A 14,392-nucleotide genomic window follows, 5' to 3' on the forward strand; every position below is an offset into this window, starting at 1 on the left:
CAAGGAAACCTCAGCTAAGAGACAAAGATGATTGCTTTGATAGAAATATTATGAACTTGGGCAAAATTTTTCCTGAGTTAGAATATGAGCTAATCTTGAAACAAGGCTGGAAATGTTTAAGCAACCAAATTAGATTTTAAAAATCTGGATAAAAATATGCCTGTCGATCTTAAGTACTCCGTAGTAGAAGAGTCTTAAGTTCTAATTTCTTGACAGATTATTCAGTTCAGTTCAGTTCAGTTCAGTTCAGTCACTCAGTCGTGTCCGACTCTTTGCGACCCCATGAATCGCAGCATGCCAGGCCTCCCTGTCCATCACCATCTCCCGGAGTTTACCCAAACTCATGTCCATCGAGTCGGTAATGCCATCCAGCCATCTCATCCTCTGACAGATTATTAAAGTTTGCAAATAAAATGTAAGCACTAATAATCTCGTTAGTTTTGATAGGTGTATCAAAGTAGCCATTTATTAAACTGTGAAAAACATTTTAAAAGAGACCAGACCATTCTGAGTAAAAGAGAAACAGAATCGGAAACATGTGATCTAGTGATGCCCACAGAATCAGAATACAGGGTGACATGGTTTTATTTTATTTTAAAGTGTATTTAAGACAGAAGAGAAAAACACTGAAAATCTTGTCACCAGTGTGGCTATTAATTGAATGCTGTTTTTCTTTTTTTCTTTTTCTGTTTTTTCCAATGTTTTCACTAGGTGATTAACAAAACTCAAGATCCTGATCCTGATCCTGACTGTTCCTGGGTGGATAAACTTTCTACCACACAAAGCCGCTTAGTGTAAGAAGAGGTTCTGTTATTCTGTCTCATATATGGTTACAGCAAGGATAAGCAGAGTGGAGTTGTATCCATTTGAGCTCAAGATAAAAATGGTAACACAAGCTTTGACTTCTTAACTTCACGGTAGAGAGACTTTCTGGTCCCTTGTGGAATTTTACAGCACAGAGGGCCTTGATCTCAGTGCTTCAAGGAATTCCCAAACCCCTGCAGTGTTTCTAGTCAATAAGTGACTCACAGAAGCAATCTCATTTTGCAGGACTTTCATGCCTAAAGTAAAAGGAAAGATTTTTTAAAAAGCAAAGTAAAGGAAAAGTACAGGCCACAGAGTGTGACAACCAATATGCTCCCAGCAATCACTGTCGAATTAGGCAATCCACAGCTGTAGCCAAGATGACCACTGTGCCCTAGGAATCCCTCCACTTACGTATTTATTGTCAAATACGGTAGAATATTTTGTGTCCATGTAGGTCCTAGTCCCCACCCCTGCACTGTCTCTGTAAAGAGTGAAAGACTTAGACTCAACAATAGCTCCTATATTTAGGGGTTTGGGGGGCTAGCAAAGAAATATGAGAATGATACGTTTTATGTATGAAACTGTATATGTTTATATAAGAAATATGAATACATAATAGTATGTAGCTTGCATTTTTCAATTGAGGGCTATTTTAGACTTTATGTGGTGATACTTTAAGAACAGAAAGCATGTCCTCTGTTAGTATAGACACTGTCTTCACAGTGGAAAGAAGCAGTGCTGGGCACATAACAGATGCTCAAAAAATATTTGAATCAATTAAATGAATGAAAGAATGAACTAACCTATAGGCTTTGGAAGCAAGAAATATGTTATTTTTGCTTTGAAATAAAATCGATCTCTCCAACAAAACGTTTTTCATGAAGCATCACCTTCATTAAGGGAATATTTGTTCACTCTTTGAGTTGTCCATTGGACAGCCTAGCCCGTTAGTCTGGTCTGTGTTTGGGACCCTCCAGGATTCGTGGTCTTTACCACGATGTAGAGGTTTCCATCATGAACAGAGCTCACTGGTCTTTTGAGTACCTACAGTCTTATATTCCTCAAAGCACCACTAAAATAGACTTTAAGAACTTATTTTTAAGCTTAGAAAGGAATGGTTTTTGCCTAAAACTCTTTCCCGTTTCATGCCATTCTCCTTTATGTTAAGCTGAAGGGACTGTTCTAAAATATTACCTCCCACCACAGTCAATGAAGACTGTTGCTTCAGCAGATATAGCCCAAGTATGAAGGCCCAACATGACTCTACTGCTTAAGGCAAAACATTTTCTTTTTACAAAAGTAATGTTTTATCTGAAATATTCAAATTATTTTATTAAGGAATTTCCTGGCAGTCCATTGGTTAAGACTTGGCTCTTTTGCTGCTGTGGACCCAAGTTCCATCCCTGGTCTGGGGAACTAAGATTCTACAAGTCACCCAGGATGGTCCAACTTTTTGGGACCCCATGGACTGTAACTCTCCAGGCTCCTCTGTCCATGGGATTTCCCTGGCAAGAATACTGGAGTGGGTTGCCATTTCCTACTACAGGGATCTTCCTGACTCAGGGATCACATAGGGGATCTTCTTGACTCAGGGATCGAACCCGAGTCTCCTGCACTGCAGGCAGATTCTTTACCACCAAGCCATCAGTGAAGTCCTAATTTAGAGAGCCATGTTTTTTCATGTCACTTGTAGACTGTGATAGCAATATTCTCAGCTATGTAATGACAATTTATAATAATAATCCTCTACAGTGTCTGTAAATCATGTCCTTCCACCATTAGATAGTGAAGGGCTGAAGCTGTGTCCCAGCAAGGTACCTGGATGCTGCAGGGCATTCCTGGGACGTTTGCTCATCACCCCGATTGAGATAGATGGGTAATTGCTACATGATGCCATGTGATTTACATTTTGAAGCATGCTTTAGATATGATTCCATTTATGTTTGGCAGAAATATTGCTTTGGGCCAAGATGAATAGAAATGTATTTGTTTTTTAAGGGGCTGCAGTCTCGCAGTGATATCTGGAATTCTCTATGGATCTACATTTGTGCCCATCATTTACATCAAGGACCACAGCAAAAGAAATGATAGTATATATGCAGGGGCAAGCCAGAATGGTGAGAGGAAAAGTCATTTTACTTCATAAGTAAACTCAATACCTGTGTTTCTACTTAAGACTATAAAAAGAAACGGACTGTAGTAGATATTGGTACATAGATTGGTTGATGGAAATACAATGAAAAATCAAGTTAAGAAGGAAAAAAGGGAAATTTTGTCTGAGCCAAACTGAGCATTATCACCCTTGAGACCCACTCTCTGAAGCTCTGAGAACAATTCCACCTGTTAAAAGTTGAAGGCACTTTTGAGACAAAGGATGTACATCAAAATGACATACTGACATTTCACATAAAGTTCACCAAGGACACATAGTCTAGGGAAGCATAGTACAAAGTGAACAGCAAGTCACCATGACCCCCTGCAGAGCTGGGAAAGAATGTTATTCTTTTAAGAAGTTATTAATACATCACTAGCATGAGAAGAAAGGAAGAAATTGATCTTTATGGTCAAGCAAGCGCCCTCATCTTTGAGAAGCTCTGATTAAAGTCAAAGGCAGGTGCACACTTTGTGTTAGAGAGGGAGAAAGCCCAGACAGACACAGACAGAATTTTATGCTTAAGCTTTCTCATCCCGTCTTAAAGTATAAATTTCCTTTCATCAGATTTGATCTTACTTTGTCATTGTAAGTGGTGAATTAGAAGGGCCCTGGAAACTAAAAGAAATAAAGGACTATTTCAATATTTTCATATGGTCTTCAACATATGAATGGAATCGATTTTAGTCAAGATTCATTTCAGCTACTTGGATCTTAATATATGGTTTCTGGCTTTGCTGCAAGATTTGGAGGTTATTTTCCAGTTTGACGATCTCTGGGAAAAAGTATGTTCTTCTCTTTAAAAAGGAAACTGAAGTGAGGCATACAGTGCTTTCAAATCAAGTAAAGGTCAAAATATAGCCTGCTTAGGATATTATTTTTCAAGCACAAAGTAGTACACTGAAAGACCCAACGTAATGCTTGCAAATTGTCTCAGGTTCTAGTGATAGAATTCATCTCTCAGATGTCACGTCCACACTGCATGCAACAGCCTTCTACAGGCTCAGAAGGAGATGAGAGGGTCCAGTTCAGGATCCTGTGATTATATTGAAATGTGGCTCACATCTATGATGGTAAAAGAAGAGATCATGGTTAAGTCAGTTCTACCTCAGTGGCATGGAAAATGAATGTCATCTGTGTTCAGATAAGGGAGAAGTTTGGAGGGCAAGTCATGAGGGGTAGATGGATGGAAAAACTGGGATCTGAACTCCAATTGAACAGATTGACTTTGAATAGATACCATGGGTTTTTTTTTTCCCCCTTATGTGTTCAGCCCCACAAACAGTTCCCAAAGTACTTTTACTACCTTCTGTGTTTTTTAAGATTTTATGCAAATATTTTTTGTATTTTTATTCTTTTTGTTTTAAAGGATAAAAACTAATAAACATAGAATCACTTAGGAAAAATTAAGAGGGAAGGGAAAATGAATGACAAAGTAAAATGTAACCATGAACGAGTCTTAAAAACTGCACCACACTTGTACACTTGCTAGTAATGAGTCATAAATTTGGCTCTAAGATTCTTAAAGCCACAAAGGAAATCAGATCAGTCCCAGAATTCAGCAAACACAAGATAAAAACAACTGATTGTTCAGAAGCACAGTTGTTCTTGGTCCTGGAGCATAATGAACAATGTCCTTAACAATCTCTTCACATAAACAGTACAATCAGGTCTAAGGGATCTTTTTATGGCAACTCAAATGTAGTCTGATAGAAACACACTTTATTTTAATTCATTCAAAACTAATTCAAGGGGGCATAGTTTTTATTTCATTTATTTAATGATCACATAAGTAGTATATGCTGTGTCTTGGGCACTCTTCTAATTATAATAACTTGATTGACCCTCATAGCAGCTTTACTATTTGGGTACCATTATTATCCTGGTTTTACAATAAGATGAGACAGAGAGATACAAGTTAGTTTACTCAAGTCTCCAAGTTAGCAAATAGTGGATTCAGGAGTCTCACCAGGTCGTCTGTGTTTCTGATCACTAGATTAAGCTGCCTTTTGTGATGGTCTTGGGACAGACGTGTTGTGATATGACTCAGAAGCAGGATGTAAGACTTGAGAAGAATAGGCAAGCCCTTTGACTTTCAAGCTCTCCTCTCTAAGCATGGCTGCCCATCCTCTAGATTTCATTGAGAGAAACACTGGGCCCAAAGTGACCTTCCTGGCCAAGAACCTGCTACACCCATCTCTATGGAAAATGACCATCTGCTTTAGTCAGTGGAGTTGGGTTTCTCAGAATTCAGGCCACCATCTGTGTAATAACTTCCCCATGTAATTAGTTTTATAATAAATAATTAAATCCTCTGGAATAACTTCCTGAATATCCTTCTGTATAGCTGCAGCCTGGACACTGGTTTCCAGACTGATCAATACAACCTATAAAATCAGCTCTGCCAAATTTTTTTACATACTGCCCCCTAAATACCATCTACTTGGAGATTTGCTAGTTTCTATAGCCATCAGTAATATTAAGTCTGAATACCTGTTCTTAAAAAATGAGATATTAATGTTATATTCACATAATGTTTGTCATTTCTTGTTTAGCTTTCCAAGACAATATAAAAGCCAGCCTTTTAGATTTGATTATAGTAACTAACTTGTTTATATTTTAAATATGTTAATTAAAATTCTGTATAAATAGCATGCAGAAACATAGTATGATAAAATATAATGAATGCTTCCTTTACAGTTAAGGTTAACTTTGATGAGCTTGTTTTATTCTTGGAACTCTAAATATGTTTGAAATGACTAAAATGATATGCTTGAGATTTTTATAATCTGTCCTTCCAGATTTAGACTACGTTTTTGCACACTTCAGTGGCATCTTCCTCACAAGTACAGTCTACTTTCTGGCCTACTGTGTAGCCATGAAAAATAATCCTAAACTACATCCTGAAGCAGTCTTGCCAGGTAAGAATCTTTACTACAGAAAACCTTCCTACACTTTGAAAGCATCATTCCCTGTTAATTTAGCTTGAATATTCGTCTTCTGGAAATGAAGCCATTCTGTGTGTGTGTGTGTGTGTGTGTGTGTGTGTGTGTGTGTGTCTATGTCTGTGTATGTGTGTTCCTTCCCTCAATTGCTCTAGTTCAGTTCACCACCAAATATGGAGGATTTAAAAACTATGAAACTGGATTTGAAATGCCAGGTCATTAATACTAAACCTGGAACTGGACCAGTGAGTCTGAGATTGTTTCCTCTGCTGAAATACCTTGTGTGATGGGCATGAGACTTCAGTATTTCTTCTTCACTAAGGATGCACATTAAAAGTCAGCGTGCTGGGGCTCTTTTATTCTTAAAGGTGTCCACAAATACAAATCTGCAGTCACTTGGGAAAATAGGCATTTTCTCCAAAAATTTAGGAGAAGTTATTTTAGAGTTTAAAAAAGGTAAGTCAAATGAACATGCTATTGGATTTAATCAGTTAGGCATTATTGGTTATATATATATGTATATATATATATATATGCACACACACACATATATATATGATGAAGAATTATAATTTCTCAATTATTTAGTTGTTTACTGTAATTCAATTTGGAATATAGATCCACAAGTAAAATTTTTTAAAGAACAAAATAAAGCATATGCCAGAGATTCACTTTGAGTGCCTGATTCAGTTAAGCCAAAGTATACCACTCCACCGTTGTACCATTTTATAGTACAGAATGTTCACTATAATTCAGACATTATAGTAATGGTATAATGTGTGCTAGTAGATGTAAAAATGGTAGAATTCTTACTGCATGTCCTGAAAATTTTAGCTACTATCTTTATTCAAATTCCAGATTTTTTTCCCCCTTAGCTAGCATCATTCTGAATTTCACATATTTTTATATTGTCACTAGGGAAAACAAGTATTTTTTTCTCAAAAAAGTTAGGAGAAATTATTTCAGAGTGTAAAAAAAGTTATGTCAAATATACATGCTTTTGAATTTAATCTATTAGGCATTGATGGTAATGTATGTGTATATATATATATATATATATATTGAACATGGATCTTCTGCATTTCAGGCAGATTCTTTACCATCTAAGCCACCAGGGAAGCCCATATATGCTTGTATATGTATGTATATACGCACACATATATATATGCACATATATAATGAGAAATTATATATAATAAGAATTATAAATAATATATAAATTATAAAAAGAAAGTTATATATAATTGTATATATATATCAAACCCACGTCTCTTGCATTGCAAGCAGATTCTTTACCATCTGAGCCACCAGAGAAGCCCATATGAGACCATACATATATATATATATATTTATATATACACTCACACATATACAATGAGAAATTATATATAATAAGAATTATAAATATGTAATTATTTAAAAGTTATATATAATTCAATTTAAATATGTATTATATATTAAAAGATTAAAATTAATATATTTTAAGTTAATTATAAAAATACATTGTATATAAGAAATTATAATTTCTCACTTAAGAATTTACTATAATTCAATATGGAATGTAGGTCCACAAGTAAAAATTTTTTAAAGAACAAAACAAAGCATGTATCAAAGATTCACTTTTGAGGGCTTGATTCATTTAAGCCAGGGTGCCACTACTTCACTATGCAGTTTTAGAAGAATGGTAGGATATTTACTGAATGTCTAGCTAAAGTATCCTGAACATTTTAAGCTGGTATTTTTATTCAGATTCCAAGTCCCCCACCCCTTATTTAAGCATCATTCTGAATTTCACATATTTTTACGTACATGGCTTAGAGTAAATGGTATTTTCAGAAAAGGTTCAGACCCAGTACCTTCCCCGGGTCCCGCTCCATTACCCAGACTTTACTGCACCTATTACTTTGGATACTTGATTTAATGTCAGTAAGGTAAAAGGTGATCCTTACACCTAGTGCAGTCACAAAAAGAGAAATGATTTGTTTTCCAAAATAGTCATAAGCATGACTCAGAAACCCACGCTGGCTGTCGGTGTTGATAGGAGTGTGTGATATTTTCACTTGAGTAGTCCCATTCCGCCTGTGGTGTGGGCCTTTCTGGAGAGGTATGTGGTTGGCGAACGTGTGCTGTCTGTGTGTTTCAGGGTTCCTGTCCGGAGTCCTCTGGGCGATCGCCACCTGCTGTTGGTTCATAGCGAACCGCTCTCTCAGTGCTGTGGTCAGTTTTCCAATCATCACTGCCGTAAGTAGCTGTATTGCATTTCCAAATTTTTGTTTTCCAAATGTAAATCACACTTTTATGAAGCTTTCTTAGTGAATCACTGAAGTCTGTCATGGAGTTTGATTTTTCAGGAGTACAGTCAGTATAACAGATTCATGTGGATAAACTGACACCTTTAGTCTCATGTCCTTGATGGGTGAGGGAATGTTGCTAACTTCATTTTAACAAGTTTGTTCATCTTCGATACCTTTGCAGTTTTTGTTTGGTCATTTTGCCTAATTTCTTTTGGAGTACATTGTAATTTGCTATTAATAGCAATGTGTGTGCTCAGTTACTCAGTTGTGTCGACTCTGTGACCCCATGGACTGTAGCCCACCAGGCTCCTCTGTCTGTGGGATTTTCCCAGCAAGAATACTGGAGTGGTTTGCATTTCCTCCTCCAAGGGATCTTCTTGACCCAGGGACCAAACCCACATCTCCTGTGTCTCATGCATTGGTAGGCAGATTCTTTACCACTGAGTCACCTGGGAATCTGATTAATAACAATATGTATCTCTATGTAATAGTTTATAGATATAAAAATGCTTTTGTGTATATTGTCACACTTGAATCTCATGGCATCCTTGTGAGACAGAGAGTACTTTAGCCCCTCTTCATAGTGTATGTCAGTGTTTTAAAGAAGGTTTTCAGAAAGTGCTGAAGCAAAGTATTGTTTCTTGATGGGGCCATTTATCATGAATTCATAATGTAATTTGCTTCATCTGATATTTTTGAGTGCCAGACATGGAGCACATAGTCAGGTTACAGAAAAACGAAAATGTTTCTTTTGATATAGATGGGACTAGTATTAATAGGACTGTCCCCGATTTGAAGATGAGAAAATTGAGACAGTAGCTAAGAGCACCATGTGAAGGGATACAGTCACGGGACACCTCAAGGCTTCTTAGTGTAGAGTTTACTGTATGCAGAACTGCTTTCTGCCTTCAGTATAAAATCCAGTTTAGAATGTTTCAGGTTCCTTGTGGTGCCAGGACTGACATGCCTACACACGAATTGATGGCTCTTATTTCTACTCTTGGTATCTTAGATTGTTCAGTTGTTTACCTGCCTCCCCTGCTTCCTAAATCATAATCATAAATAAAATTTGCCTGAAACATTTTAGCCGCACACCTGTGCAAGCATACAAAACTGAATTTTTAAAATACATTGTCTAGTCTAAAATACAACTACATAAAAGTTTGAAACATCCTTCAATTTTGATAGGAATCTGGGTTTCAAATAGCATATTTTTGACAGTTCTTACTGTGTTCATAAAATAGTTAGCTTTAGTGTACAATTAAATTCACATAATAAAGGTTTGGGGTTTTTTTAGCTTAAAGGTCTCACATTTTGACATTCTTAACCTGTACTGAGGGAAAATGTTATCAAAATTGAGCAAATTATAAGGAATAGTTTAAGTCCTCATCATTGGAGTGGTAAAAACCCGAATTTTTCCCCAAAAAGTGTTTGTTTTTCATTTTCTCAAAGATATGTAGTGCTATAATTGACCAATAGAACAGGAAAAATAGTAATGGGCAATGGGATATAAAACTTATCAATGAAATACTTAAATGAAATTAAACAAATTTAAGCAAAGTATACAATATGATACGCACCTCGACTAGGGATGCAAATGCCGCGTGAAGGTCATATCCCACTATGTAAGGAAGAATGGCACATATTGAAATAGGTAAGTCATTAATCACATCAGACTTAAACTTGGTCATGTGACGGTGATCTTGTCATTCAATCAAGCTACATTCTTGAACAAATGTGGATTCTTCAAAATGAGTTTGAAAAAAAAAATGAAAAAAAAAACAAAATGAGTTTGAGGCAACTTTCTGTAAAACACACAGATACAATTAAGTCACACAAGGCAAAGAGAAATACAAACACAAATAGAAAATCAAAGTTTGAGGAAAATGAGAGCGTAAGCAAATAGCACAGAGGCTAAACAGTCATGTGATTAAGCTTTTGTTTTTTTTTTAAACAGTGTTTTGCTTTGTGCTTATAGAAGCGGGTGAGACAGTGGGATAGTTAATTCTTTTTGACTGGTAACATTATTTCCTCAGAAAAGACAAATTATTTTCTAACACTATTTTTTTTTTTTTTGGTTCTTTAAAAAATACTGAATTCTTAATGGAGTTTATCCTGTGGGTCCTTATACAGGAGATGTGGAAGAATAATAAATAATATTCTTCACAAAAAATTTTATAGTAGACCGATATGATTTTCTTACTATTCTTTCTTGTATTAAATTACAGTGTAGACTTAGGGCATGACATGACAGCCAGATGGAGTGGAAATATATTGCTGAGGCAGGTGGGTGTGGTTGGAGGGCCGGTGGGAGTGGTCTCTGTGGCATCTGGAGACGGACTGTCAGAAGGATGACTCTTGACCACTGTGATGGAAGCAGGCATCTCAGCCCCCTGGTGTGGCTTCCTCTGGTGCCTGAGGACTGTCTCCTGGGAGGGACAGGTACCTCTGGGAAGTGAGGGCCTAGGTCTTTACTGCTACTGGGCTCTTGCTCAGTTTCATTGTCATTATTCAGTTCAAAGATGGCCCTATCCACATGCAGAAAAAGTTCAGCCATAACCTCCAGGATCTTACTTTCCTCTTTATTTTCCACATAGAGCTAGATTTGCTTTAAGCTTAACTTTTTGAGGGAAAATTTTGACAATGCCCACCACCCAGCTTTAGGAAGTATGGATCTGGGTAATCTTGTTTCATCAAGAGTACATTTTTCACATCCCAGCAGCATACTTTTCCTCCGAAGGACCTGTATTTCCATTGTTAGAATCCATTGGTGACTAAACCGGGCGTTCCTTGAAAGCATTATCTATACAGTTCCTTGGCAAATATTCAATTAAAAAGCGAAAAGGAGAAGAAAGAAGACAAGCCCATGTAACAGGACAAAGGGCTCTGTTTCCAGTCTTCCTCAAGGAGCTTAACAGCCAAATCAGCTTCTCCAGAAGGGTCAGCCTCTCCAGATGGCTCCAGCTCACCTTCTTTTCAAAGGTCAATTTATAAATGCGTAATTTGTGTTAATTTACAGCAGAAAAATGCATGATCCCAATGCCAAAACAGTTGTCTCTTTTGTTTAAGATGCCCTCCCTCCTCGCAAAGATTCAGGTATGACTTAGGGACCGACAACAGCCTTACTCGGATCTCCTTTGCCTGAGCTGAGCCAGGCACATTGACTTCTGCCTGGATTACTTCTAGCAAAGCACTACATTGCTCCTTGCAATAACCCTTAGGCCACGTCCAAACTCATATTTTAAAAAATCATCAGCCAAAAACCTGCAGAGGTCAACGGTGCCTCTTGGTATAGTCTTCCTTCGCCCACGTACTCTGAAAGGGAAATGAGTTTCCAGATTGAAGAGGATAAAGTGTGATTGGCATGATAACATTAATATTTTCTTCCCTGTGCTATTGTTCCCTCCCATCCTGCCCAACGTCAGTGTGGAATTGCTAAAGGGCCCAGGTGTTTCTTGTTTGGTTTGGATTTTCAAGGCTTAAGACCATACATCAGGGTGGAAGACAGTTCCTTTGACCTATTTCTCTGGCTGTTTGGATCTTGACTTCTTTGGAACCTGATAAACAGAATATAATGTGTTCCCATTGCTTGGCTTACCCGTCAGGAGTGCAGTACAGCTCTGCTGATCCAGTCATGTACAACTGGGAAACAGGGGAAACAGGCTGGGATTGTTCATTTGGAACTCTTCCAGAGTTTGTGCAGGACTTGAAAAGGAATCATCAGAATGCTGATGCAATACTTCTTTTCCACAAAGACGGCAATTGACCTAAGTTCCAATGTTTTCCTTTCTCAGCAAAATAATAATAATATGCTTTAAGAGCTTAAAATTTTCAAATTGCAAACCTTTTTTCCATCTCTTTTCTTGTCTTTTGTCCTATATTATTTCATTCCTATCTTTGTCTCCTGCTCACTAACCCACTGTTTATTTTTCCATCATGATTTTTCCATCTTGCCATAATTCTATCTTTAGCATTCATTAGAGTGAGATGTGAGATACAGCTGATTACTGTCCAGTAATATCAGTTGAAGTGTTAATTGCTGAGTCGTGTCCTACTCTTTTGCAAACCCATGGACTGTACCCGCCCAGGTTCCTGTGTCCATGGAATTCTCCAGGCAGTAATACTGGAGTGGATTGCTATTTCCTTCTCCAGTTAAGGAAAACTTTAAAGTACGTGCTATATTTCAGGTCCAAAATAACATATTAGAATTTCTTCAGCTTTGAAATTATCCCATGCTGAAGGAAGTTATGTTTATTCATACACTTTTTTCCTATTAAGCCCATTTCTAGTATCTTGAGGAACTAGTGAAAAAGATTATCAATTTGCTTATGAAAATATTTTGTTATAAATCACATTGAAGAAAAACATTCTATGGCACACAATATTCTGTCATCATCAAAAAAATAAAAATGAAAACCATAAAGAAAAAAAGGAAAAAAGTTTTCGTTTTTCTCCTAATGCTGCTTAGTTTAACTTAATGTTAAGTTTGAATTGAAATTATGAATAGTTTTTCCTAACAATGTTATTATATTGATTTACAATCAAAGTTTATTTGATAAAAGTGTCCAACTTACTGTATTTGTGTAGAGTACAGTCACAGAAAAATAGCCAATTTAATTATTTTTTTTTTAATTTAAGGGTCCAGGATTTATAGCTACAATGTGGGGTGTCTTCATGTTTAAGGAAATACAGGTATGTACACAAAAGGTGTAGATCCAGTCAAGAAACATATTTAATACTGTGTGTTATTTCTGAAAACTGCAACACCAAAGCCCAGAGCAGAAAACATGTGAATGAATTTGACAGGTCAGATATTCAAAGTGTTACCGTCTCTAATTAGAAAAGAAAATACTAACCATATGATAATTATTATGAATGTGTTTTTCTCCACCCCAACCTTAGAGGAAAAATGCTTTAGTTGACTTTATTTTCCCTTAAGAAATTTTGGTTAAATCATCCAATAAAATAAGATAGATATAAATTTTATCTAGTGAAAAATGTTAGATAAACAAGATGAAGATTTTTACCCCCCAGATTAAAACATCCTTGAAGCAAATGGAATTTGAGAATAGATTTTTTGTTGTTGTTGAATCTCATACCTTTCAAAGTCCTCCACATCCAACCAGCATCTTTATAGGAGAACACCCTCTCAAGTGTAAATGATGGTGACTTAAAATGCTTTTACCAAGTAGTTCTAGGATGTGTGTGTGTTTAATTTTTTCATTAAAAATTGTTTTTAAGATTTTTCCCCTTTACCTTTTTTTGTGGCAAAAGCCTTCAGTTGAGGCTATGTGAATGATATTTCATAGTAGTTTTTACTGAAAACAATATAAATTAGAGACACTGTCAAGGCATTATGGATATAATATTTTTTGCCTTAACAAGAAGCAAATAATTCCTATCTCTAAGATCTGATGTTGCTAATCTCTGGGAGCCATAAAGTGAACATGTCCCTGGAAAATTCTTAAAATGATTATTCAGTTTTAGATTTAAAAAGTCATTTCATTCATTTCAAATGAAATGTGTTGACTTAGAAAGTCATAAGATGTTAATACAAGTAAGATTTTCAGGTTAAAGAAGTAATAAATTTGTTTAGAAGATATTTGGATCACAATCTTGATTGCTGTGTTTTTAAATTTACAAGACAACTTAAAACATTTATAGATGTTATTCTTTTGAATATGTTTTTTACTTATTTTAGTTAGGATTGCTTTCCACACAAAAAAATAATTTTATGCCAAAGCACACTCTAAATCTCTTCACAAATATTTCATCTGCTTCATGAAGGATAATGATTCCTATTTAAGAACTGGGTATTATTCAGCATAACATGCTGAAACCTTAGAAAATCACAAGCCTATTTACAACTGTAGGTATAAATAAACATAAACTAAGGATAGATTTATTATGAAGCATGTAAAAATTATTTTACAGTATAACAATACTGAATTAAAAATCTTCTTCCCTAGATAGAGGAACTTACTTGAGCAAGAGAATACCTAACCATTGGGCCTACTGTTAATTCTTGAGAGTCTTTTAAAGAGACACGTAAAAGACAAAATGACTTTTTAGGATACCTGGAAAAAAAGCTGAGACCAATTAGAGGAGGGGCTTTTCAGACGGTAAAGTGTCTGTCTACAATGCAGGAGACCCGGGTTCGATCCCTGGGTTGGGAAAATCCCCTGGAGAAGGAA

The 14,392-nt window shown here is 36.2% G+C and overlaps 1 protein-coding gene across 2 annotated transcripts in view; it reads left to right on the top strand.

Annotated features, from left to right (window-relative positions):
• The window catches only part of TMEM144 (transmembrane protein 144), a 47,303-nt gene that overhangs the window by 27,110 nt on the left and 5,801 nt on the right, over positions 1-14,392 (top strand). The window contains exons 7-11 of one of the 2 annotated variants that reach the window (XM_005691302.2): positions 712-794; positions 2,806-2,924; positions 5,761-5,880; positions 8,048-8,145; positions 12,837-12,890. In XM_005691302.2, coding sequence (XP_005691359.1) covers positions 712-794; positions 2,806-2,924; positions 5,761-5,880; positions 8,048-8,145; positions 12,837-12,890 — 474 coding nt within the window. The remainder of the gene's footprint in view (positions 1-711; positions 795-2,805; positions 2,925-5,760; positions 5,881-8,047; positions 8,146-12,836; positions 12,891-14,392) is intronic. The other variant, XM_018061483.1, reaches the window with a different exon arrangement.

The sequence above is a fragment of the Capra hircus genome, chromosome 17 (assembly GCF_001704415.2).
Source record: "Capra hircus breed San Clemente chromosome 17, ASM170441v1, whole genome shotgun sequence".
Classification (NCBI taxonomy): Eukaryota; Metazoa; Chordata; class Mammalia; order Artiodactyla; family Bovidae; genus Capra; species Capra hircus.